At 36.9% G+C, this 25,544-nt stretch overlaps 1 protein-coding gene across 1 annotated transcript in view; it reads right to left on the bottom strand.

Moving 5' to 3' along the window:
• melt (ventricular zone expressed PH domain-containing protein melted) overlaps positions 1–17,131 on the bottom strand; it is a 62,521-nt gene extending 45,390 nt beyond the window's left edge. The window contains exons 1-4 of the mRNA XM_083137996.1: positions 16,727–17,131; positions 2,315–2,438; positions 1,529–1,689; positions 172–316 (exon numbers count right to left, since the gene is read on the bottom strand). Of these exons, the coding sequence (XP_082994122.1) occupies positions 172–316; positions 1,529–1,689; positions 2,315–2,362 (354 nt within the window). The 5' untranslated portion in view covers positions 2,363–2,438; positions 16,727–17,131. The remainder of the gene's footprint in view (positions 1–171; positions 317–1,528; positions 1,690–2,314; positions 2,439–16,726) is intronic.
• Positions 17,132–25,544: the final 8,413 nt, after the last annotated feature.

The raw sequence follows: 25,544 nt of genomic DNA, 5'->3' as shown, positions 1-25,544 counted from the left end.
TTGCGAGAGTTATGTTCCTTCTATTTTTCAATTAACTTGGGATGAAAAGGAAATGAGCATCTTTTTTTTTTCTCAACCACTTAAACAATGATGTGACTTGTTTAAGTAATAATTACTTCAGAATTGATAAAAAGAATTCTCGATTACAGTGAAGGAAAATGCTTTACTTACCAGAAAAAGGCATGAAATTATGTCGGAAGATATTTTGGCATGCGGTGGATCTTCATCTTTGGAGGATGGCTTCAAGTTGTGATTTAAACAAGATTCTAACAGTGCAACTAATGCTTCTGCATGTTGTTCTATCGTTCCTGTTTCCCTACAAATTGAACACACAAGTAAGCTGTAAACAGACACACTCTTTTGCTGGAAGAACATGAAATTTATCAACCCAATAGAATGTAAAAACTCTTTTAATCCAATTACACACAATGTGATCAAAAGTATAGAAACACTGTCAAGCACATATGGTAGAGCCATGACATGAGGCGCTTAGAAGAAATTTTGGGGGACAATTCTTCCATCTTGTTAGTATTCTTATAAAAAAAATTCCTTATTTTTGTGAAATAAAATCAAAAGAAAAGTTGCCACTGTGCAGTGCCCTATGTTCTGGGTTTAAGACCACATATTTTTGATATTGGTCATATCACTGCTATCCGGTAGTCATTCATGAGAGTAACTGGCTGAGGTACAGAGCTAAGTATTCACAGTAAAATTCCCACTCACAAATTCACCTGTCATCTTCTTACCAGTCAGATGTCCTACCAAGTGCTTTTTGTAAAATGTGGACTTTCTTTTAGTATGGCAACAAACATACAGCCCTTTAAGAATCAAGGACTGCCGAGCAGCTTTTTATTGGGTGACGTGAGGTAAAGTTTTATCTTTTCTACCTTGTTATTGCTCTAAATTAGCTCCCCAATTGTTCTCACGATCCGACTGGTGAGTTGAACCCAGGACTATCTGCACCAAAGGCAAGAGTGCTGACCATTTAGCAACATAAGACCATTTCAAAGCCAATACAATTGAAATCTCAATTGTATCTCTTCAGGGTAACAACAGTGAAAAAACTTTAAATGCAGCAGAATTTAAATACAGGAAAACTTTAACTTTATGCTCTATTGGGATAAATGTAAAATTTGGAGTTAAAATCAGGGTACTAATGTAATTCCTTCACTGTAAAACACTTTATTATGAAACGCAATTGTACCTTGGTAAAAGCCAAAGAGAAGTATATAAAACTGCACCCTTGCAGAGAAAGAACAAAAATAGGCAGCCTTTATGGCTGAGTGGTTAACAGAAAGTACTGGACAGTATCTTACGTTCCTACACCCAGTATTTTTGTTTCTTTATCCTCATCACCCCAATTAACCTACAGATGTAGGAAAGCAGCATAAAATAACTAAATACAAACAGTGCGTGGTTGAAACCTGAAATAAAACATTCAAAGGAAAAATAACTACATACATACTTGCCGCACAGAGGAAGGTAACATATTTTTACATTGAGTGCATAGAAGAAATTCCCACCCTACCTTATAGCAGATGTGACTCGTGTGATGCAAATTTCCACAACACTCTGATCATTGTCATTGCTTAAATAGTCAGGTAAACTGGTTATTCCTGAGATTGTATTCACCACTTCCGTCAAGTCATTGACAATAGCTTGGTCTGCAACTAAAAATAAGTCTCCCGCCTAAACAAAAAGAAAAGAGATGACAACATTAACAATGCAGCTAGACTGAGAACAAGTGTTTGGATTGTATGGTTAGGGTCTATTATGCAGAAAGAATTAATGAACTTGAAGAGAAAAATGCTTCAAAAAAGCTTATAGAAAGCTGAATCTTAATCTTAACAGATAAAAGTGCACATTAAAACCGAATTAATAATAAGAACACAACTATGTATAAAAAATATTAAATTTATAAACCTGATACAGTATACAATAACCAAGGTCAGAAAAAAATCGACAAATACTCAAATATCATTTACTGTAGGAACAAATATGTGCACATAGTACTGCTCTTAAATTACAAAAGTGTGCACACATACAAACAAGAACTGAATGCATTTGAAAAGTAAGATAATAATGTTGAATGTCACACAAAAATCAAAGTTGGGCATTTCTTGTGGGAGCAGATTACAGTTACTTTCAAAACTATCCAATCTTTTCACACCACATCAAATGCAATGTATGAAAACAGAGTCAAACAATAATCTCATGTAGATGTGTAAAATGTTGGTATCCAGATTGAAACTAAAAATTAAAACCTTGGAATTTATATAAAATATGGAATGACTAAAGAAAAAATAGCACTTACCTTTGACAAATCTTTTTTGCTCAGAACTTGGGTGAATAATTCATGCATTTTCACACTGTTCAGTTTAAAAAGCAATTTGCTTCACTTCTACAGCTATTAAGGTACAGCATTTGAGTCCATTTGCCTATAAATAAAAAAAAGTCAAGTCAGCACACAGGTACTTTTCACAAACACATTAATAACATACTTCATACAAAAAATACATTAATAAAAATATGATATATTTATACACACATATTTATGAATGTGAAACATGAAATTTGGTGGCCTCTGGCAAATAAGCAGACATGGAAATATGTAAATTAGAGTTTAACATTCATAATATTTCACTAACAATTCCTGAAACTTGTATTACATCATATCGTATCATGCCAAAGGCATGACTCGAACCCACGACCCCGGGAGTCATAGCCCGATAGTCTAATCATCTCATAAAAAGGGCCCCAAGTATGAAAGAAGCTGGAAAGAGCTTCTTTTAGGCAAATGACACCTGCGATCTTCAGCGAATGTAAAAATCTGCTGATACGAATTCTTCCGGGATCGCAGGAAAGATAATGCAAACACAGCTTTACGCTGAAAGCGATGTTATCAAGAAACGCGGTCTCTCAACGGCTGAAAGTTCGAATTTCATTTAAATAGCTTGAGAGAATATTTCTCCCCCAGTCGGTATCTGAAATCTATCGTGTGCACAGTCGTAGCCTCAGAATTATACGAGGGTCATCCAGAAAATAAAGACCATTTGGTTATACAAAATGAATAACACAATATTTATTGGAAAAAACTATTCTGTTACATACCTGAACCTTCCTTCACTTACCTCCTACATTTAAACATTTGTCGTATCTGGGCATGAGCTTCAGAATTCCCATGTTATACTCTTTTGTCACCAGTTCATTAAGCCAGGTGGTCACTGCATTCAAACAAAAGACTGCTCGTGCATTTCCGTTGCGCAGCTCACTCCTTTCTCTTTTCAGGGTCAACAGACTTCTGTAACAGCTGTGCTCATAACACTGTGAGTGGAGGTTGCAAGAAGTCGTCCTTGTGCAGTTGGAGTGGTCAAAATGAACTGTGTGATGGAAAATTCCGCAGACTGTGAGGTAAGGAGTGTTACTCGATTTCTGAACGCTCAAAAGGTGAAACTGGCAGAAATTTACCAGCAACTGAAAGCAGTGTATGGTGATAATGTAATGAACGAAAGAAATGTGAGAAAATGGTGTGAAATGTTCAACAATGGACGAACAAATGTGCACGATGAAACTCGACCTGGACGCCCATCACTCATCACAGAAGACCTCACGACTACAGTGAACAACAGAATCTTGCGACAGGCACGTAACTCTCGACGAATTGCACATTGTGTTTCCAGACGTTTCTCGTTCTTGCTTGGTGAAATTGTGTCGCAACATCTCAGCTACAATTTGTGCAAGGTAAACGTTTTGGAAGTGATGTAGAGTTTGAGAATGCAGTGACCACCTGGCTTAATGAACTGGCGGCAGAAGCGTATAACATGGGAATTCTGAAGCTTGTGCCCAGACACGACAAATGTTTAAATGTAGGAGGTGATTATGTAGAGAAGTGAAGGAAGCTTCAGGTATGTAACAGAATTGTTTTTTCCAATAAATATTGTGTTTTTCATTTTGTATAACCAAACTATCTTTATTTTCTGGATGACCCTCGTACAAACAGTTGAACTAAGAAAGTTATGGCGTGAATAGTTGTTGCCTCCAGCTTATAGTCGGATTATCAACCGGCGCTAAAGGAGTTACAGCGAGGAGTAGTACGCTATCTGAAAGGAGTTTTATTTCAGGAGAATTTCATCAGTGTTTCATCTACGAACCAGCGAGTCGATCGTTACTACAAGTTCTATAGGTAACGAATGTTCCTAAATCCTTGTCTATCATTCTCTCAAACCCCTGCCAGACCAGTCAATTAAAGTGTTTAAATTTAATCGTGAGTGTAGTTCTTATTTCATGAGGTAAGCCCCTTGCTTGGTCGAGTGTTGACATAGCTCCTCAGGGCTACCCCCTTTTCTCTTAAAACGTTCCTCTCGCTTTAGCAAGCGAGTGGCCAAAGGCTGTCATAGCCTATCAACGATCCCTTAAGCTAAACAAACTGATGTTTATACGATATATGAGGTCTGTTCAAAAGAAACCATACTTCTTGAAAATAATTTTATTTACTCATTACATAACTTAATTGGATTTATCCTTCCTTCCACTATTAATACAACACTCCCAGTGTTTCCTCAACTGTTGGAATGCAATCTGGTACACATTTTGTGGAATGGCTTCCAGGTCCCATGCTGGTATATATATTTAGGGTGGCAAATGTTCAAACTTTCCCGACACTGTGGAAATCTCGAATTCTACATGCTATTCTCCTTTAAGTTATTGTTTTTTGCATTTTTGGAATAAAAACTAACAATTTCTGAGAAGTTTCATACACTTAGCATGCAGAAAACATTGAGAATTAACCACTTTTAAACACGACAATTTGGAATTTCATGACTGTTCAGGATCCCAAAAAGTCAGGAAATATCGACCTCCCCGATCCTGGTACCCTTACAAATAATACATAATTATAGTAAAATTAAGCAATTTATTAGTGCACCCCAAGAAAGTGGTAAACACATATAGCCAATAATTTCTATATGAAAGTAGTTCTAAACATGACCCCTTCAACTAGAGTATTTCACATACAATTTCTTCTGTAACTATTGGTAATATTTAGTATATCAAACTGAAGTATATTTTATCCACAACAATTTATAATTTCTTTCCTGTCCTCTTGTTCTTTTTTGTTCCTTCAAAAGCCAACTTTTATTGCACTGTCACAAAAACAAATCATTGACATTTCAAGAAAGGGAAAAGTTCTCCGACTTTTCCAGAATTTCAAGATTTATGACACCCCTGTTTGGTGCACAAAATATGGTACTAGTTCCTGTGACAATGTCACAACAAATAGGTGTGTCAAGCGGGGATTGCAACTGATGCAAGTAGTAAATATTGCTCCCTTCCCTTATTCAGTTTATCTGTATGTGTGCAAATAATGAGAAACAACATGGACTGTGTAGTAGTAAAACAGAGAGCAGGATAAATGACATGAAGATGGCATGACTGGAGCGCAAGCTTTGTGATACTACTGTATCTACATTGTGTTATAAAAATAGTGTAAATATATTATGTATTATTTAAAACATACTACTGTTAAAAATCTGCAATCTCTATCCTACTCCTCTTGGGTGATATTTGGTGGCAAAACTTGTGACATTCTAAATATGGTGACAACATTTGGTCCTCTGTAACTTTTAAGTATGCAACATTAACTTAAATTTCTGGTGACATTTAATTTTTAAAACATACATATTCGAAATACACATATAAAACTATTCATGTTAGATTTGTAAGGAAAATTGACATCTTTCACTGTTAATCATCATAAACATATGCACTAATTTTAACAAGAATTTGTTATGTTGCATTGTCAATATATGGTAAAGGTAAAGTTCCCCAAGCATGGCATTTAAACGATACTGAATATGGTTCACATTTGCCATAGATTGCTTAACAATAGTGAATTTTTATATATACATAGCTATTGGACTCTAAAATTAAATGAAGTAAATTGGAACTCTGTATTAGCTATATATTTAATAACATAGTCATCTCAAGTTGAGATCTGCCATTCATAACCAGAGGTAAGAATCCTCCCTTCCCCTTCAAATCGTACCCATCTCTATATACCTGTAGTGACAATATATGGATAATCCAAATGTCAATATTAAGATAAAAATATGGCAAGATATCCATAGAGCATTCCCTGACATTCGCTACAAGACTCGGCAGCAAGCAGCCCGGCATCAGCGATTGTCTTTCCCGGTGAACGGGTCAGCGAGAGTCGCACGCTACAGTCTTTTTTTTTTTGTTTTTTTTTCGCTCTCCCTGCCTTCGCTCTCTTCCCCTTTCTGTTGACGTTGCAGACTGACGCCAGTATAATCCTCCCTCTGAAGTTGTATTGTGTCGTGTCCATGTGTTGAAGATTGTGGCTTAATATGCCACCACAAAAGTTTACATTACAACAAAGGATTTATCTTGTCGAGTGTTACTTCGGAAAGAGGAATTGTGGAGAAGTGCAACGACGTTTTGCAACGAAATTTCCTGGTGTTCCCGTTCCACATGGGACCACTGTATTATAGTAGACGAACTTGCACGTTTAAATGCCAATTTCCTTCAGAGATGCCAGGAATGTGTTGCAGCAGAGGGACATCATTTTCAACACCTTCTGTAGTCAAGGTTAGTACATAATATGAAAACTGTAATTTTAATAGCTGACTCTAGCGACTGTCGCGGACCCCGTTCACCAGGAAAGACAAGCGCTGACGCTGGGCTGCTTGCCACCGAGTCTCACACCAAATGTCAGGCAATGCTCTGTAGATATCCAATTTGAGAATATAAAGCATAACCAGCTATTTGAATTATCAAAGACTTATCTTAATGACAGATATCTGAATATTAGTTTCATGTTCACAACAATTATCATCCTAGAAGGAGTCAGTAAGGGAAAAAATTGCCACTTATATTTTTAGTTAAAAAAAATCACCTTCATATTTGCCTATTAAAAAATGTAATACTTAATCCTAATAAAAATATGTTGGTATACAAACAAGGAATCCTGCCAAATTAAATTTATGTATAGATGTAAACATTAATTTGACTAACATCCTAAATGCAATATTCACGTATCCAATGTATATATACACAAACCTTATAATTCTCAAAAACTATTGAAAGCCAGTCACAGATAGCAAACTGCTATTAAAATACATTCAAAAGATGAATATCATGATTATAAATAATGATATAAATAAATAATATTTATCTAGTAGGTACTACTAAAGGCTTCTTTTGATTTAATAAAAATCATAATATTTATTATTAAAAATCATTTTTGATGTTTTTTTTTTAAAAATTTGAATTAACTTTTTAAAAACTTAAATCAGTTTATAATTTTTTAAAAGAAAACATGTATGAAGTTGCTTGTATGATTTTTGGTACAGTACATTTATTTTTAAATGTTTAAGTTGTTCTCTGATCATGCCATAATCAGTCATCTTTGTTCTTCTATAGTCTGGTTGCTCAATGATTGTCTGTGTTATTTACACTTTTATTGCTAAAACATTTGAACTCATCAAAACATTTTGTTGTAAATATCAAATTCTTATGACATCCTGGGGCATTCCAGTGTTACGTGTGTGCCATATCACATGCAAAATTTAATGTTCTAGACATGAGATGGGAGTAAAATATTCACAAACATTTAAACCTAAATGCAATTACAAACAATAATAATTCCCATATTAATTCATTTTGTTATTAACATGGAGTACTTTTCGTGGAATGCCCCTCTTAGGTTTTCTATTGAATAACAGGCACTTCTCAATAGCTTATCAGCCAATCCATGAAAAGCAGGAATTTCAAGAGAAAATGGACAATGAAATCTGAAGAATATTTATATCTACAGTAGAATTGATAATCCATATATTTTAAGAAACCAACTGACGTTTGCATTAATTGTACTTCTTTGTTTCAGTTTCTTATCACTGAATGCAACTGTTGGCACTATGTCAGAGTTTCCATTCAAACATGTGCAAGTTAGATAGCTTGTAACAATTGAATGGAGGAAGTGAAGAAACATACTTAAGGTGAGAAATAAAGAAGCACTGTTGTAGATTTCAACATAGTAATAATTAATTGTAAGGCACGTGCTGTTTCAAACTTATTAAGATTTTATTAAAAATTACACGATGTAACGTCCGTTACATAAATTAGTGATTAATTCATGTAAAATTGAACATAGGTTTGTTATTTACACCAAAACCTCAGAAAGTAATAATGGAGTCATAAGTAAAGTATGATCTAAAATAATAGATTTATAAATATAATATTTCCTTTTAAAAAGATGTAACGGAGGTTACATGTCTGAAATTGTAATATTACTATTTAGCTATCTGGTTACGGAAACTACTATGTTACACTCAGGCACGTATATTCTAGGCTACCTAGGCTACCGCCGAAGCCCAGATTAAATACAGGAAATAATCGACTAGCAAATGTGACTGATGCTTCACTCTCAAACAACAACCGCGGGAGAAAACGATAGAATAAAACCCGCGACTCCTGTGCACTGTACTCCCTCAAGGAGGGGAGGGGGAGAGTGGACCATGATTCCTTATGGCCCGAGCTGAACGGAAGAAGAAAAGGCTGCATGGGGATTTTTCGTCCAAGGTTTGTTTTCCTTGTGCTCGCTCTATACATGGGGATGGACTCCTTATTATACGCGTATATTTTATTCTCGCACGTAGGCCTACATAAATATTTCACAATATTGGCCTCTATATCTTATAAATAACCATGAAATATTTGAAATGTTTTCCTTATTGTTTCTATATTAATGAAACAGTGATATTTTTATAATTATTAGTAAAATCCCAGAAACTGAACGAAAAAAAGCCTCCCATTTGAACATTATAAGAAGAGATAGCCCAGGTTTTGAACCCAGCATACGCCACTGGTTACACTATATTCAACATAACCTAAGTTAGGTGAGGCAGTTATGCAGGTGGACTATGCTAAAAACTACGCCTAGTCCATCAAGACGAGGTGCAGAATGCACACTGGTCACAGGTGACCCTATTTACATGTTGTATATGGTATGAACATAGAGTAGCATCATATGTTGTTATCAGTGATGACTTATCTCATTCTAAAGAGTCAGCATGGTTATATTTGAAGAGCATTTTTTTCAGACTTCCAAGCAAATTAGGTGAAACTGGATCACATCTATATTTTTTTCAGACAACTATACGGCTCGGTTTAAGAGCAAATTTACTGCCTTCAATATGTGTTATCTTGCAGACGACTTGTCTGTCACATCAGTGGAACGGAACACCTTCGCACCAGGACATGGAAAAGGTCCAGTAGAAGCCATAGGAGGTCAAATCAAAAGAACTGTTTGGATGTCGGTCAAGGCCAGAGCCAGACAAATTAATTTTGCACAAGAATTTTATGACCATGCCGTCAATTTGTCTAAAACTGTCAGTGTGCTTTTAGTATCCCAAGCTGATGTTGAAGAAACGGCTCCCCTACTCCTGAACAAACGTTCGGTGTTTGTCAGTGATATCCTTGGATTAAGGAAGTTCCATCACTTTGAGAAATTGGATGAAAATCATATTTTACTTGCTCTGACATCAACTTCCAACTTGAGAAAAATGCAGGTTTCTTCGAGATCAACTCGGCAACCAACCATACAAACATTAGCTCAAATGCGTTTGAGGTATAGTGATGTCTACACTGATGATGATAGTAGCACATTATCTACCACACAAAAGTGTTCTTCTAATGTTCCTGAGCCATCAGTTGCAAAAACCTATATTGGAATTTGATCTCGCACCACAAAATATTTAGCCAGGAACATATGTTCTGGTTGACTTCAAGGCTGGCACTAAAAGTAATGTTTCATATAAGTATGCAGGTATCTGTCGGACTGGCTGTGACGATGATGAAGTTTGGGTGGTATTTCTAAAATTGTATGGAAGTGACAGTAAAATATTTAAGATTGATGAACATGATGGCAAGTATGTAAGCTATGAACAAATAAGACAAAATTCTACCTCCTTAAAGTGTGAAGATTATAAGAAACAGGGTTCTGTAAGAATCCTATCCAGTTGGTGTGTATGAAAAGTAACTTTTTGATACAATAAGAAAGAGTATCCCAATCTTGCAGCAAGTAACTTCAAAAAAATTATGTACTTTACCATTATTTGTTAGTTATTTTGTGCAAGTGTAACTGTCTACTTTCTTTGCACATTTGTCTTCTCTCTGTAACGTGCAGTTATTAACTTGTATCTTATTTTATACATATTTTCATAATTTCCAAATCCACTGCACAATATTTCCTATTGATCTCAAGTTGACATCCTGAACTTAGTAACAGTTATAAAATATTGTATGCTTTATAATGTTGTCTTTTCTTTATACCGATGATTTGATATGTAATCTTCAAAGTCTTGTTATGTTTTGTTACTAACATACAATAATTTTCATTAAGATATGTACGTTTACAGACTGCCTATAGTTTTATATATTATGTAACTCATTCTATTATAAACATATTTTTATGACATACTGCCTCAGGAGTAGTTCAGTTACCGATCTGACATTACTTGTAACCTCCATTACACAACACGTGTATCCTCAGTTACCTATCAAATAAATCAATGTAATTTTTCTCCTACAAATTAGTTGTTGCAGTTTACAGTTTGATTTTTAATAAATAGAAAAATTTGCTACACAGAACCAGGGTTCTGATTGGAAAGGTACGAAGTCGTACACCTGTTCCCAAAAGATTTAACCTCCATTACATATTAAATATTGTTTCATCTTCATATAGATTTGATATTTCCACATGAAACTTTCTAGTATAAATGTTGACATGTGTATTTACTGACTCAGACTAACAAAATGGATAGAACAAGATTAATTTGAATTATATATCACTTTGCCTTAGTAAAAGTGTAACCTCTGTTACAAATTGATTGGTTCTTATACAGGGTGTTCATAAAGTCCCGGTACCATTACAAAAACATAGCTACATGCAATAGAACAATGCTGTTGATTGCAAAATGAGCTACAACTCTCCAAATTTATATACAATACACCTCAATTTGCACTCCTCTAGTTGCTCTTAGAACATCAAGGTGGTAGGTAATCCACTACTGCCCATACATGCCCCAGCATATCACCAGTAACAGTTAGGATACTCTCTATTAATCTTCTTCGAAGAGTAGCAACATCTGGAACAGGAGTGCGGTAAACACAATCTTTGACATGCCCCCAGAAGAAGAAATCCAAGGGTGTGATATCAGGAGAGTGCAGTGGCCAGGGAATAGGTCCATCACGGCCTATCCACCTGCCAGGGAAATGCCTATCCAGAAGACCTCGAACATCCTTGGACCAATGAGGGAGTGCTCCATCTCGTTGAAAAATTATGGTTGGCTGGAATTCCTCCAACTGAGGAAGAAGGTACTGTTCAAGCATGTCATAGTAAATGTTACTGGTAATGGTACATGGACTTTTTGAACACCCTGTATTTTAATGTCTCCTGTTGTGTCTATTATAGAGAAGTTCCACTGCATGTAGGAAGCATCCACACACGTTTTATTACCGCCTTGTTAGCTAACCCCCAGTACCATCCACCAGACTGAAGCAAACCCCCGCATAATAATTGAGGACTAAAAGTGGTAAACGATGTTAAGTGCCAAAAGCAAAAGTGTTGGGAAATCGCATCGTTCCGCACATCAGCCCGTAAGAACATGCACACTAGTGACCTCTTTACATGCCCTTTGAACTACTTAGAGGGCTACCAGCCACATTTCACGTTTACCACATTATAAAGCATGGCACATTTCACAGTTTAACATGGAAAACGGGGTTTGAATTATTGTGGCACTTACAGCGTTTACCAATTTTAGTTTTCAATTCTTTCACTTCTACAGCTGACTGGCATCAATTACTAAGGACAAGGTATATAACAATGGCAGAAAATAATAAGTGTAGAGAAACGTCCAATTTAACTAATCAATAGAGGCACTTGTTCTTAATACAAGTGAAATAATTATGAAATGGCATTTACTCAGTGGTCGGAAGTAGCGTACTACTTGTAGCGTCGCTACTGTAACTAGCTACAAAATTTGTAGCTGTAGCGGCACTACACTTTGAAAATTGTAGCTCTAGTGAATCTACAATATTCCTGTAGTTGTAGCAGAATATTTTGAGGTAAATTTTGAATGTGGAAACAGTGTAAAAAAAATCGACAATAACACATACTTTTGCAGGAGGTTTAGAGACAAAGTCTACATATTTCATGGAAATACGGATAATCAAGATTATAAATATCTTGATATCGCAGATTATAGATATCTGCGTAATTTATTTAATTAGTAACTGAATAATACTAATATCCAGATAACTAACTGACATATATTACAAAGTCCAGCTTACATCAACGTTTTTTGAGCTACATCATTATTTTGGGGGAGAAACATGCCTAGTTTGCGGCACCTCTGAAAAAAAAACTCGTTTGTGCCACCCAGAACAAATCCTGTGGATATCCATGGTGTAAGTGGCAGGACAATGTCATTAATTACTGTGTAAAACACAACTTGCAGTGTTAAAGCGAGTGATCCATTTTCCACTACATTGTCAAAGCAATAGTGCCAGCAATCAATGGCTTAGTACGTTAACAGCATTGATCATTGTCAGTTTATAGGATCTCACCAGCAAGAAATTATTGTTACAAAAATGATAGACATACACTTTCTGGAATTACAATTATTTTCGTCATATTTGTTCACAAATTTTAAAATTGCAGTATGTTTAGAACGCTCAGGTTTACACGTCAGTTTCCTCAATATATTTTATGATATTGACTTTCCTGCAGAAATTACGATTTTCTTTTGTTATTCCAAATTTATGAATTTTCTTCTACTTTTACTTCCCTTTTCTGTAACTTTCGCTAATCATGAAAATGAGGATGAATGGTTTATTTACTAATTATCTTATCTAGAGTCGCTTTTTGCCACTTTTGGCTAATTGTAGATAAACTAATCGAGACTGGATTCGAATCACTATGTGTCTCCACCGGGTATCGAACCTGGGTCCCTTTGATTATAAGGTGACGAAAATCCCACTGTGTCTTCAGCGAAGCATTCCCAACAGGAAAACTTACTTAAAGCATCGCTCCATTTGTACATACCATAGAAGCATCCCCCAGCTATCCCCACGTCCAACTAACATTCCGTTTAAGGCTAAGAAGAAAAAATTGCTAAATATCACACTTTTATGTTATTTCCCTTTTGTGCAACACGTTATAGTAAATTTCGATACATATGATAAATTCCAATTAATTTTTAAAAAGTAATCAGTGACAAACATTTTTGAGAACATGCATACGTTTAAGACCTCGTTTCATTAATCTTCCACGTCGACAGCAGGAATATTTTAATAAGAAAGATTATCATTACAAAGCATAGTTTACCCTCCAATTATTGCTCCTTCTTCCATTATTTAAACCTGCACAAATGGTAAAACTGCCACACACATTGTCCCTCCGTAGACATAGTAAAATGGACTCTCGAAGAGCAGACGACAAAACAACCAAGGACCAGTGATGTATCAACATGGTGGATCGTATTTTGAGTGCCCCACCGGCCTCGCAACTTTGGATGTCTCGTTTTTTACCTTAAATTGAACAGGCAGAAACGCGAGTACAAGCAGGGGTCATGTTTCTATGGTGGAGTTTTTAAAATTGGTGTAGCTACACAAACTTTTAGTGGAACTGTCAGTTATAGAAGAATTATTTTATCTTAATTATGGATATCAGTCAAAATTATGTGGGTGATCAGAAAATCTGGTTATCCATCATGTTCACAACAATTACCATCCTCGAGTCAGTAGGACATATTTTTCGTTCCAAAATACTGTCTTCATATCAGTCTATTAAAAAATGAAATATTTATTCTCAAGAAAAAATATGCTGATATTTAAACATAAATATACTAACAAATTTTATTTGTATATAGTTATAATCATTCACTTGGGTAAGTACCTAATTGCAATACTCATGTATCAAATTTGAATTGATATGTCACTCACATAGGTACGTTATTCTCAAACACTATAGTAAAAATAAGTAACTGAGATAACACTGCTATCAAAATTATCAAATGACTGAAATCATAATAATAAGTCACAGAATCTATTTTCCAGTAAGTATAACTATTATACTAGGGGCTTCTCTTGAATATCCATGTAGTTGTTCTAAGTTTTTCATGCAGAAGGAGCGCAAAAGCAGCGAACAGGAGTAGCGTAGCGAGCCACTTTTAGGTAAATGTAGCCGTAGCTGTAGCGAACCTACATTTTGGAAGAGTAGGTGTAGTTGTAGAGAAGCTACTTTTAAAATGTAGCATTCTGATCACTGCATTTACTAATACAAGTGGCAATTACTAGGATAGTCACTTTAATATACACTCATGCTCATAAATTAAGGATAATAGAGGTTTTGGTGCCCCACGATACAGCACTGAAACAAACTAATTGTGGTAGCACAGACACATGTTGAACACACAAGAAAGACATCCACATACCCTGTTTAACCCTGTTTATTGCAGAAAACGTGAGAAAAACCAAAGAGCGCACATATGATACAAAGCAAGGGAGATTGTAAATTGTTGTTCCACAGTTCTTTGAGCATGTGCACAGGTTTCAGTATGGAATGTGATGCCCATGCACATTGACACATGCAGTACAACGGTTTGGCATGCTCTGGAGGAGGTTGTCGAGCAGCTGTTGGGGTATGGCCTCCCATTCTTGCACCAGTGCCTGTCGGAGCTCCTGAAGAGTCTGAGGAGCATGACGTGCTGCGAAACATCGGCCTAGAGCATCCCAATTATGTTCGATTGGGTTGAGGTTGGGGGAATAGGCAGGCTACTCCATTCGTATGATGTCTTCTGTTTGAAGGTACTCCACCACAATAGCAGCTCAGTGTGGCCTGGCATTGTCATCCATCAGGAGTAAAGTAGACTGCACCTCTGAAAAGATTAAAGTAGTCTTGCAGAATAACATCCCGGTACACCTGACCTGTTACAGTACCTCTGTCGAAGATATGCAAAGGTGTACGTGAACCCAGGATAATGCCATCCCACACCATGATACCACCACCTCCATACTGGTCCCTTTTGATGATGTTACCAGGTCGGTATCTGGTTCCTGGTTCACACCAGTTGGTTAGACGACGAGAATCATTGTTGAGACTATACCTGGACTCGTCAGTGAAGAGTACCTGAGACCATTCTTCCATTGTCCATGTCCTCTCTACACCAGTTGTTACGGGCTACTCTGTGACCATGTGACAGTGGAATGCAAATTGCAGGCCTCCGGGCGAATAAACCATGCCTGTTAAGTCGTCTGTACACAGTGTGTCTGGAAACAACTGTTCCAGTGGCAGCTGCAAGGTCTCGAGCAAGGCTCCCGGCAGTACTCCGTCTGTGTCTCCAGGCACTTACGGTGAGATACCAGTCTTCTCGTGGTGTTGTACACTGTGGCCGTCCACTGCTGTAGCGCTGAGACATGTTTCCAGTCTGTTGGAATCGTTGCCATAATCGTGAGATGACACTTTGTAGCACATGGAGCACCTCATTACATCATCAATATGTGTTCGTTGAGCTTTTTCACACACACACTCAGTATTCCCACAACCAAACACAACTGCACACTTCCTATAGGCACTGTACTCTCGTCAGCAGTTTCGCTCCTATGAGTCATTTGTCTGCTTACAGTGCAACCACACACTGGATCAAGGTCATAGTCAACACAGGTTCTTTGGTACAGTACCCGGACATCATTTCAAGCTGCAATGTGCACATCAACCAATCTAGTTTCATGTCAGGATTATTTAGAAATGAGTCCACATTATCTTAAATAAGTTAAGAGTACAAAATTTTAGAACTAATAGGATGGCTATTGTATGTGTTTCCACACACCAAGAAGAAATAATTACAGAGATCAAAGAGAACCATGAAAGGTGTATGTGGTATGATAGTTCTTACCCATTTGCTCTGATCTGTTTGAGTACAGATGAAGAAGTCCCCTTGTACTTATCATATCTGAAAATGACACAATTCTGATAGAAAAAGATAGGAAAAAAATGTATCTGTCCGACTAAAATAATGGAGAGAGGGTATTACAGCAAATTGAGATTAAAACCAAGAGAAGATAGGAAAAATGTATCTGTACGACTAAAATAATGGAGAGAGGGTATTACAGCAAATTGAGATTGAAACCAAGAGAAGATAGGAAAAAATGTATCTGTAGGACTAAAATAATGGAGAGAGGGTATTACAGCAAATTGAGATTGAAACCATAAACAGGTAGAATATGACAATTTTAGTGTTGTTATTGAACGAGTGAAGGAATTAAAATACTTAAGGAAGTGGGGATAAGAAAATCTAACGAGATAATCAGATTAGATAGAAAAACGTATGGTGAGTGATGTTAGTCGAAGGAAATACAGTGAAAATAGTTGGTCTAGCTGTAATGTCAGGTGCCAGAATTCATTACCCTGCAGTGTATGTGCAACACGGTGCATCGAGAAAACATTAGGGTTTGACAGCTGAATCCATCAATGTAACTTTGAAGAACAAACATTACGATACCATTGTTATAAAGTTTCCTACAATATTAGTCATTAATGACATATAAACAATCCAGCAGGATGGACTCGGAACATTTCCCTAAAATGACATGGATTACACAAATGTCATCAAGTAGAACAACCGTTAAAAATAACAATACTTACATTAGATATGAAGAGCAGAATGTTTATTAACTTGTGCGTAAAGACAGCACGTATTGCCGGTGAAACGTTGGGTAACCAATCCATCTACATTATATTAGAACGAACTTCACAAATAATAAAAACAATACAAATAAAAAGGCACATACTTCCGCGAAAATAAAACATCACAACCTACAATAGTGGACTTCCTGGTAAAATAGCTTGCTTCGCCATAGGCAGGCACAACGATCATGTTAATTGTCCCAGAATGTACAGTAAACGAATGATATCGTTCACTGAATTACTTCCAACTGAGACAAGATTGTAATTAGTATATCGACTTAAGCATCATCTCACACAATCAAAATGAAAATCACCCTTTATAAACTCAATTAATGAGAATGGTGAATAATTATATCGCTGCTTGTTATGCGGCGTGGAACTATTTACGACCTACAGGCCTTTCTACTAAAGTAAACACAACTGAGCAACTACATCTCATTAATGAGAATTTACACATTGAAATATATTAACCCAGACACGTATCCAGGAATTCGAATTCCTTTCGGGGGGGGCTCAACACCATTTTAAGGGGTATAGTAAGAACCTCACAATTGTATGTTTAAGACCAGTGGTGGCAATTGGGTTCCAAAAGAAGGGGGGGTCGGCGGTGCAAGGAAAGTTTACTTTCTCTTGGTAGACAAGGCTTAACATTAAGAGGCCATAATGTTGAGGCAAAAAATTGGGGAGCAACTATCCCTTAATTAAATCGTCGCCACTGTAAGGCTGTTATTTTAATCAGAACGTGAAATCGGAACATTTTTTACCACTCGACTCTTCTGTTTCCATGCATTAACATTGTGTGCCGGAACCATCTCAGTATGTGTGTTTGTCCATTTCTTCTCATCAGGCATAAAAACATCTACGGTGTCTTTGAGTGTTTTTACGAAGCTGTTACACATGCACGGGATGGACAATCAACTCGACAACGCGAGATTCAAATTGTGGGCTGCGAACTGGACGCAGACAGCTCTTGAATATTTCTCTCTGATTCGAGCCTGAACATCACTAACGTGCCTTGTCCTCCCACGTTTGTTTGCAGCTCTTATAAAAGCCGAAACCCACCAAATTGTTCAGATTCAGGCCTTAGCACTCACAAGTGTTCAAAAATGCCTGTCACAGCTTCCCTTGTCATATATCGGCACGAAACAAAGGAAGTCTTCTCGAATACAGCTGGATCACGAAATAAATAATACACAGTGAAAACCCTTCCGTTCTCAACACATCTAATGTTTCGTCTCCCAGTATGATCAAATGCTCACTCATTTATCTCCAGTGACGTGAAGCCATAACCCCATTTGACCCAGTATTCCTTTTTTTTAAAAAAAAAAAAGAAGAAGAAGGTCAAAGATAGGGAAAAAATGGCAAAATCAGGACTGACCACCAAAAATAGTATGCGTAACCCCTCTCCCTTCCAAAAATCCTGGGCACGCCAATCTTTATCTCGGACACATTTTATAAAATCAACTCACCAGAAGTTTTATCATTCCGTATTGGAGATTAAAGTAAGATGCGTTCTTCCTGCAGGTTTGGATATGATCCTTTAGGGTGCTGTCGTCTGCCTGCCTTCCCACTTAACCTTAACAAGGCCCTAATTTTCCATCCTTGTGACTTGGATTTTCAAGACTTAGGAAGGTGTCAGACCGAAAGCACACGCGATACATGTCGATTGGAATGGGCCAATCAACAGTAACGTTTCAAACCGTAGCGACACAAAAGGCCGCACAACCTAATTTCGACTTGTGAAATCCTCAGGCGACACGGTGTGAAATCTCTCTTATTAGGCCACTGTCATTTTCACCTCGAAGTAGTAGCTCTTGTTGAACACAGAAGAAAAAAAATTCTCTCAACCGGTGGGAATGCTCCTCAGTTTTCTTCTCTCTCCTATATTTTCTGTGCTTGTTCACTATACAGGCAACACCTTACGATTTGATAGACACAGGACATGTACTATGTAGATATTTTAACGAAAAATCGGTTGAAGTCAAGGATGGCTAGGTGGCTCAGTTGGTAGAGCTCTGATTCGGGTTCTGGTAGAGCCTGCAATTTCCGCCTAAAATGTCTACATATGCAACATCTTCTTGCTTTCTCTTCTCGACATTCATAAAATTTTCGGTTGTCTCTTTATGGTAGTTAAGTGTTTGAATGTGTTTCGAACCCAGTAGGTTTCAACAAAAGTATTTTTTTTACAATGAAATTCTCGGACTGCTTATACGAAATTTAGTTCTGGCAAAACTAAATCATCACTCAAAACTTTGATTTTCAGTTGATCTATGCAGCTTATTTCTGTTTTAATAAACCACTCCAATATCCGGTACTGCTGAAATATTCACTTTAGAGAGAGAAAGAGAGAGAGAGAGGCCTTGATCTCTTTGGTCCTCGACCCGAACTAGCACTACACTGAGGCCCTGGAAGTTTTGCTGTCGTCAATGTCTTCATTTTCGAATCACTATATCTTATAAAGCAACCAGTGGAAGCTGAATGACGACTGTATGAATTATCACACTTACCTCTGAAATCTCATTAACCGATTCTTTGTACAGATCAACCGAAAAATTGAATCCGCGTATTTATATCCTCATTATATTCTAGAACGTTTCGCAGATAAAACGATTCGTTAATATTGCCAGTAGTTGACTCCTTCTCTCATTCAAGAACGTACCCTCTCCCGCCTTCCAGAGATTAGAAATTACAACGAATCGCCCTACATGTGGCGCTACCTTTGTTGTGCAGCTTCCAAATGCTGACAAGTCTCTACATAGTGCTCAAGTGCGCTGCGACAACACCGAAAGCGCAAGAAAAGTTTACATGCAATATCATCAACAACAGGGTTATAGAACATTCTCCGTCTTGCCTCGATAATTGTCTATCTCCTTAAATCACCATCACATTATTCAAAAAGCCAAAAACCTAATTTTATCTAGTGAAAAATAAAAAAAATCCTGGAGAGGGGCCGCGAGCCACCTCAACCCCACCTTGGATACGTGCTATTAACAATAACAGGATTACAGAACATTCTCCGTCTTGTCTCGATAATTATTTCTCCCAAATAATCATCACATTTTTTAAGAAGCCAAAATCCTAATTTTATCTAGTGTAAACAGAAGATGGGGGCTCGAGCCTCCTGATTCCCACCTTGGACGTGCTTTTAACAATAACAGGTAATGTCACATCTTGGCTCTGATTCAAAACAGTTTTTCGGGGTGTAAGGGGTACCTTCCACGTAGGCGCCCAAAAGTTAACCTCACTTCCACGTCGTGCACCCTGGACTAAAGACTAACGAGGCTCTGGCGACTGGCACTATGGCCAGTATAATTTTATGTGTGTTGTCCTGTTTTTTGTCCTTGTGTGTGCTGAGTGCCCATTTGCAGCCTCAGCTTTTAACAGAAGTCAGAACATTTTAAGATTTTTAGTAATGCAACGTTAGAGTTGTTATTTGTAATGATAAGGGGCTGGCCCCCGTATAATGTGACGGGAGCAAAATAGCCTAAGTGCTGACGCTCCCAAAATTTTAAATTCAAATTCAAATTCAAACAATAACAGGGGTATAAAACATTCTCCGTCTTGCCTCGATAATTATTTCTCTAAGATTTATAAATTTATTATGTTCACATTATTCAAGACGCCAAAAATCTAATTTTATCTAGTGTAAGTTGAAAAATTTCCTGAGGGGGAGGGGGGGCTCGGGCCACCTCATCCCCACCTTGGATACGTGCTATTAACAATAACAGGGGTATAAAACATTCTCCGTCTTGCCTCGATAATTATTTCTCTCCTTAAATTATTTTCACATTATTCAAGAAGCCAAAAAACTAATTTTATCTAACATTAACTGAAATATTTCCTGGGGAGAGGGTCGAGCCCCCTAAGCCCCCTCTCTGGATACGTGCCTGTATTAACCAACAATGTTTATTTATTTTTTGTTATTTAGCGTCGCTTTTCTGCCACTATTGGCTAATCACGACATTATCAAATAAGGATACCCACGATTGAGGGAGAAAAAGTGACTAAACTTGGAAGAAACAAATCTGAAACCCCCAAATTCATAAGCCGAAAAAAGAATAACAGAAAAATATGAAGCTACTTTACAGTTTGTGAAAAATGATTTTGTTCTAATTAACGCATAACCACCTGCACTGAAGTAAATTAGTATTTAACGTAAAAAGTATCTCTGCACGGGGCCTCGCTCCTAGATACTATACTCTGTCTCAGTTACTTCTGGAGCAAGGCCGCGCATAGCATCAGAGGAGGGGGGGGGAAATCGAGTGGGCAGAGCGAAGGCTGGTAACTTGCAGTCGCTTTCCCCCTCCACGCAATTGAATTCTCTCTCACTGGCGGCTCCAGGGGGGGGGGGGGCTACGATGGTACGGCCGTACACCCTGTTGTTTCACGGACGCCGGGGCGACATGAAGACAGAACGTAGCCGGATTTTATTTACTGAATGCATCCTTTGGGATAAACTTGTTGTTGTTCTTGCGCATATTTGTTGCCATGCAACTTCCACTTTGCAAAGTTTCGACGGAAACACTTTGGAGATATGTAAGAGGAAAAATGACAAAACATTGTTTCTTTTGTTTCGTTTCTATTTTGCTTGCTGTTTCAATCAACTGTCAACAATCGCGCGCAACCTGTCCTCTAACATCAACAATCCCTTTATAGCAGGGCCGGGTTTCTTTGGTGTTAATTTTTCAAAAATTTCGTGAAGAATATATAAAATATCGTGTTTATATTTTAAAATATGGCAGTATTTTAGTGGTAATTTTTAATGCCATGCATTTATACTTAATGTTACTAAATCAATGAATGATTTTATACAAGGCAAAATATCGACATTTATGGGAAACTAAGCTTAAAAATAGTAATTAATAAATTACACCTTCTGAAAATCAGCCTTATTCAGTTATATTTATATATTAGAAAAAGTGGAGTGAACAAACAATCTCTCTCATTTATTTTCATTCATGAAACATCAATATGCAACAAGTGACAACATTTTGCTCCTTCATACTTCTTCTCATATCTGTTGCAGCCAATATCTTTAAATCGAATATATTTCTTAAAAAGAAATTTGTAAAAAATGCCATTTTTTCGTTTTTATCGTAAAAATGAAAATGTTTGCAGAAATGGTCAATTTTCGCGAAAATTCGCGACAAAATTACAGCTATAAATCAGTCACATTTGTGATAAATCGTGAGTAGGTACTACTTGCTGCATCTCTCCGTTACATTTCGCGTTTATCGCTAATTGAAAAAACCGGCCCTGCTTATAAGATCCATTCTCACTTTTACGAATTAAATTGTCGGTGTTTCTTTTTCCGTTCACTGCTTCAAAACGCTGCAGCCGGCTTTTCGGAAGGGCTGCCGGACTTTTTTGAACAATTTAATAATCCGCAACAATAAGCGACACGATAAACATTTTTTTAAAATAGTTCGTAGTATTGCTTCCCTTCGGATACTCAGTTGTGGTCTGGTAGTGAGTGACTCAGATACAATAGAAAAGTACGGAGTTAACAGTTTGCATATTTCTGAATTTTTCTTTCTGGTTTTCCGTTTTCGCATCCAATGAAAATTAGTACAGCAAAGAAAAAACTGTCCGAAAATAGGAAAAGGCAGAGAGAACGGGAAAAGCCTACCTTACGTCAGTCTACCTTCATGAATAATTTTCTGGAACGTTCGAAATCAAGTGAGTTATTGAAATCATTGGAAAACGGCCTACTTCTAGCGAATAATTCTTGTACACTTTTCCCGAACAGTATCATAGTGAAAAAAATTATGCGATTCGAGTTTCGAAACTAGAGATATTGGCACTTCAATTTTGGATAACATTAGTTATGTCAGGTTTAGTGTTGTTTTTGTCTTTGCTTCTCTCCTGGCTTTTCTTTTGAAATCACAATAACATATTGCTGCAGGAATTGGACATTTCTTGGTAAAACTACGTATAGTTAACCAACCTTTCGTCCGTGAAGTTAAGTTATTGAGAGACAATGAGAACACGTAACATTTCGCTGGTTTGAGTTGCTGTTTTAAGTCCACTTTATGCACAGTAAGGCTAATCGGGACTGGACCTACAGTTTAAAGTGGGATCCGAACCACTTGTGCCTCCATCGGGTATCGAACCCGGGACCCCTCGATTACAAGGCAATGACGCTAACACTGCGCCATGGGGGAGGCCCTACGTAACATTTCGCCCCTGAGAAAAAAAAAAGTTACAAATCATACGTTTTGGACGAGTATTTGAGTGAAGTAGTCGTACCTAATTCTATAGTTTAACCCATTTCTCATACTTTCGGTCGTCTTGATTCTAAAAGCAAGAAACAAATTCTCTTTTATCGTCCCCCAAAGAAAATCAAATATTAGGATTAGACATTTAATTATACTGTTCGGAACTCTCGAGTTCCCGATTTTTTCTTTGTGGTTTCTAGTTTTTTATGTTGGTATGTATAGGACCAAAATTCTTAATTTTCAGGGTTAACACAGTAGCTAATGGGGAAGATGTTTGCAAAAATTATTATGCATTTCTTTAACTTTTCTTCTCAGATTTCGTCTGCTTATAGCGTAAGGTGGATGGTAATATTTTGGAAAGGATGACAGAAATCAATGATCTGTCATAAGTTAACTTTCGTCTTTCAGGACACATATTGAAAAAAATATTGTATGTAATACCTCATATCATGTAACAAACTAACTAAATCTCTAGCCATCTTAAACCAGAAGGTTCATGGCTGCAGCAACACAGGCCTTCCATCTGTCCCTATCTTTTCCATTCCTACCGATTGTCCATCTCAATGTTGTCCTTCCATCTTCGTCTTGGCCTTCCTACAGGTCTCTTACCATCAGGTTTCGCAACAAGAATCCTGTAAACTCCTCTTTCCTCTCCCATTCGTGCCACATGGCCTGCCCACCTAAGTCTTCTTGATTTAATTATTATAATAATATCTGGACATGAATACAAATTATGTAGTTCTAAATTATGTAACCTTCTCCACTCACCTGTCTCCTCATCCCTTTTAGGTCCAAAGATTTTCCTAAGGATCTTATTTTCAAATATTCTCAATTTATGTTCCTCTTTCAATGTAAGGGACCAAGTTTCACATCCATATAATACTACAGGCAAAATTACCGTTTTGTATATTATTTTAACTTCTAGTTTCTTAGATATTAAACGAGAAGACAAAAGTTTATGAAGAGAGAAGTAACATGCATTTCCTGAATTAAGCCTACTTTTTATTTCCTCTTTAATATAATTTTCACTTGTTAATATTACTCCTAAGTATTTGAATTTGGAAACTGTTCAAACGAGTTGTTATCAATAATTAGATTTTGATTATTACCTAACACTTGGTTTCGGCCTAGGTTTTATTATAACAAATACAAAATACATTAACAATATAGAGGTATTAATTATATTATTTAATTATAAAATATTAATAATTAAATGTTAATAGTTTTGTTAGAACAAGGGGGGGGATCCTCTTTACTAGTGCTGTACATTCCAAGAAGTACTTACGTTAATTATACTGTATTATTAAACTTATAAAAAAATCGTCATACAGATTGCTAGAAAAATTTAGTATAATAAATTCTACTAGAATAGAAATCCACGAGCAAATTTTATTGTACAAAATTATCAATGGATCAACGGAAAAGCAAGAAATTTTAAATTTATTGAAATTCAATGTGAACAAAAATAAGTTACTCACTTACGAAAAAATGGTTTACCATTGCACTTGCTTCGCTTTTGCAGTAAATTGTACACGTCAATTGGTAAAGGTATTGTAATATATAAAAGACGGTGTGAAACTGTGTAATCGATTTTCATTCTGTATAAATACAGGGGGGCGCTGTTTTGCTTATCATACCCCTTGTTCACGAATCCTGAAAGCGCCAGTGTTCTCTCTCACGTTGCTGGAGCCGTCTCGCGTCACTACTTGCGCAGAGACTTGTTTTCGTTTCCTTGCTCCTGAGATAACTGATACAGGGTATACTGTCGTCACAAGATTTGGTCCAGCATAATTCATTTTCAGCATTGTAAGAACGTAATGTTTAATTTAATCTGACTGAATCGTTCTTTCTTTCTTATTCTTTCAGAATGTTGTATTCACTTCCAAGAACTTCTCAGCGTACATATATATATTTAATTATGTATTTAATATGTATCCGAGTTTCGTATGCAAGATATAATTTTCAGATATTTTCTCCTTTTTTTTTTTACGTACAGGAGGATGAGGGAAGAATTCGTAAGATGGAATTTCATATTCAATAAGCTTTCAATCCTTGAAAACGCAAGTCCAATTTCTAATTTTCATAAAATATTACTTTTCGAGAAATCTGGTCCAAATAAGAATACACAAGTTACTGCGGTCATAACTGACAGTTGTTTGAAATCATTTTAATATTGTAGGAGAAAGTACCTTATTTTTTATGGCACCACATCCTGTTTCTTCTTCCACGATTACACAATGCCACACTGCGCTGTTACGAATCAGGTAGCGAGAGGTGTCCCACTGCACGGATGCGACCGACGAAGCCTCTTGCTTCGCTCACACCTTATCGCTTATCGCTCTGCAGTCCACACGTGAATAAGGAATCAGGGAAAAATGCGCCCGGGAAAAATGCGCTCTCGCAATAAAAGTGGGAAAAATGCGCCCTCCTAAGAGTAACCACATTAAAAAGTGGGAAAAATGCGCCCAGCACACATGACCTTCACCAACTAATCCATCGAAGGGTTGGAATTCCCGGTTATCTAACTCTGTTCATTTGCTTGCTTCTATCGCAATGAT

Source organism: Lepisma saccharinum, chromosome 16 (assembly GCF_977018435.1).
Source record: "Lepisma saccharinum chromosome 16, izLepSacc3.1, whole genome shotgun sequence".
Lineage (NCBI taxonomy): Eukaryota > Metazoa > Arthropoda > Insecta > Zygentoma > Lepismatidae > Lepisma > Lepisma saccharinum.
This window is presented reverse-complemented; position numbering and strand designations above follow the sequence as displayed.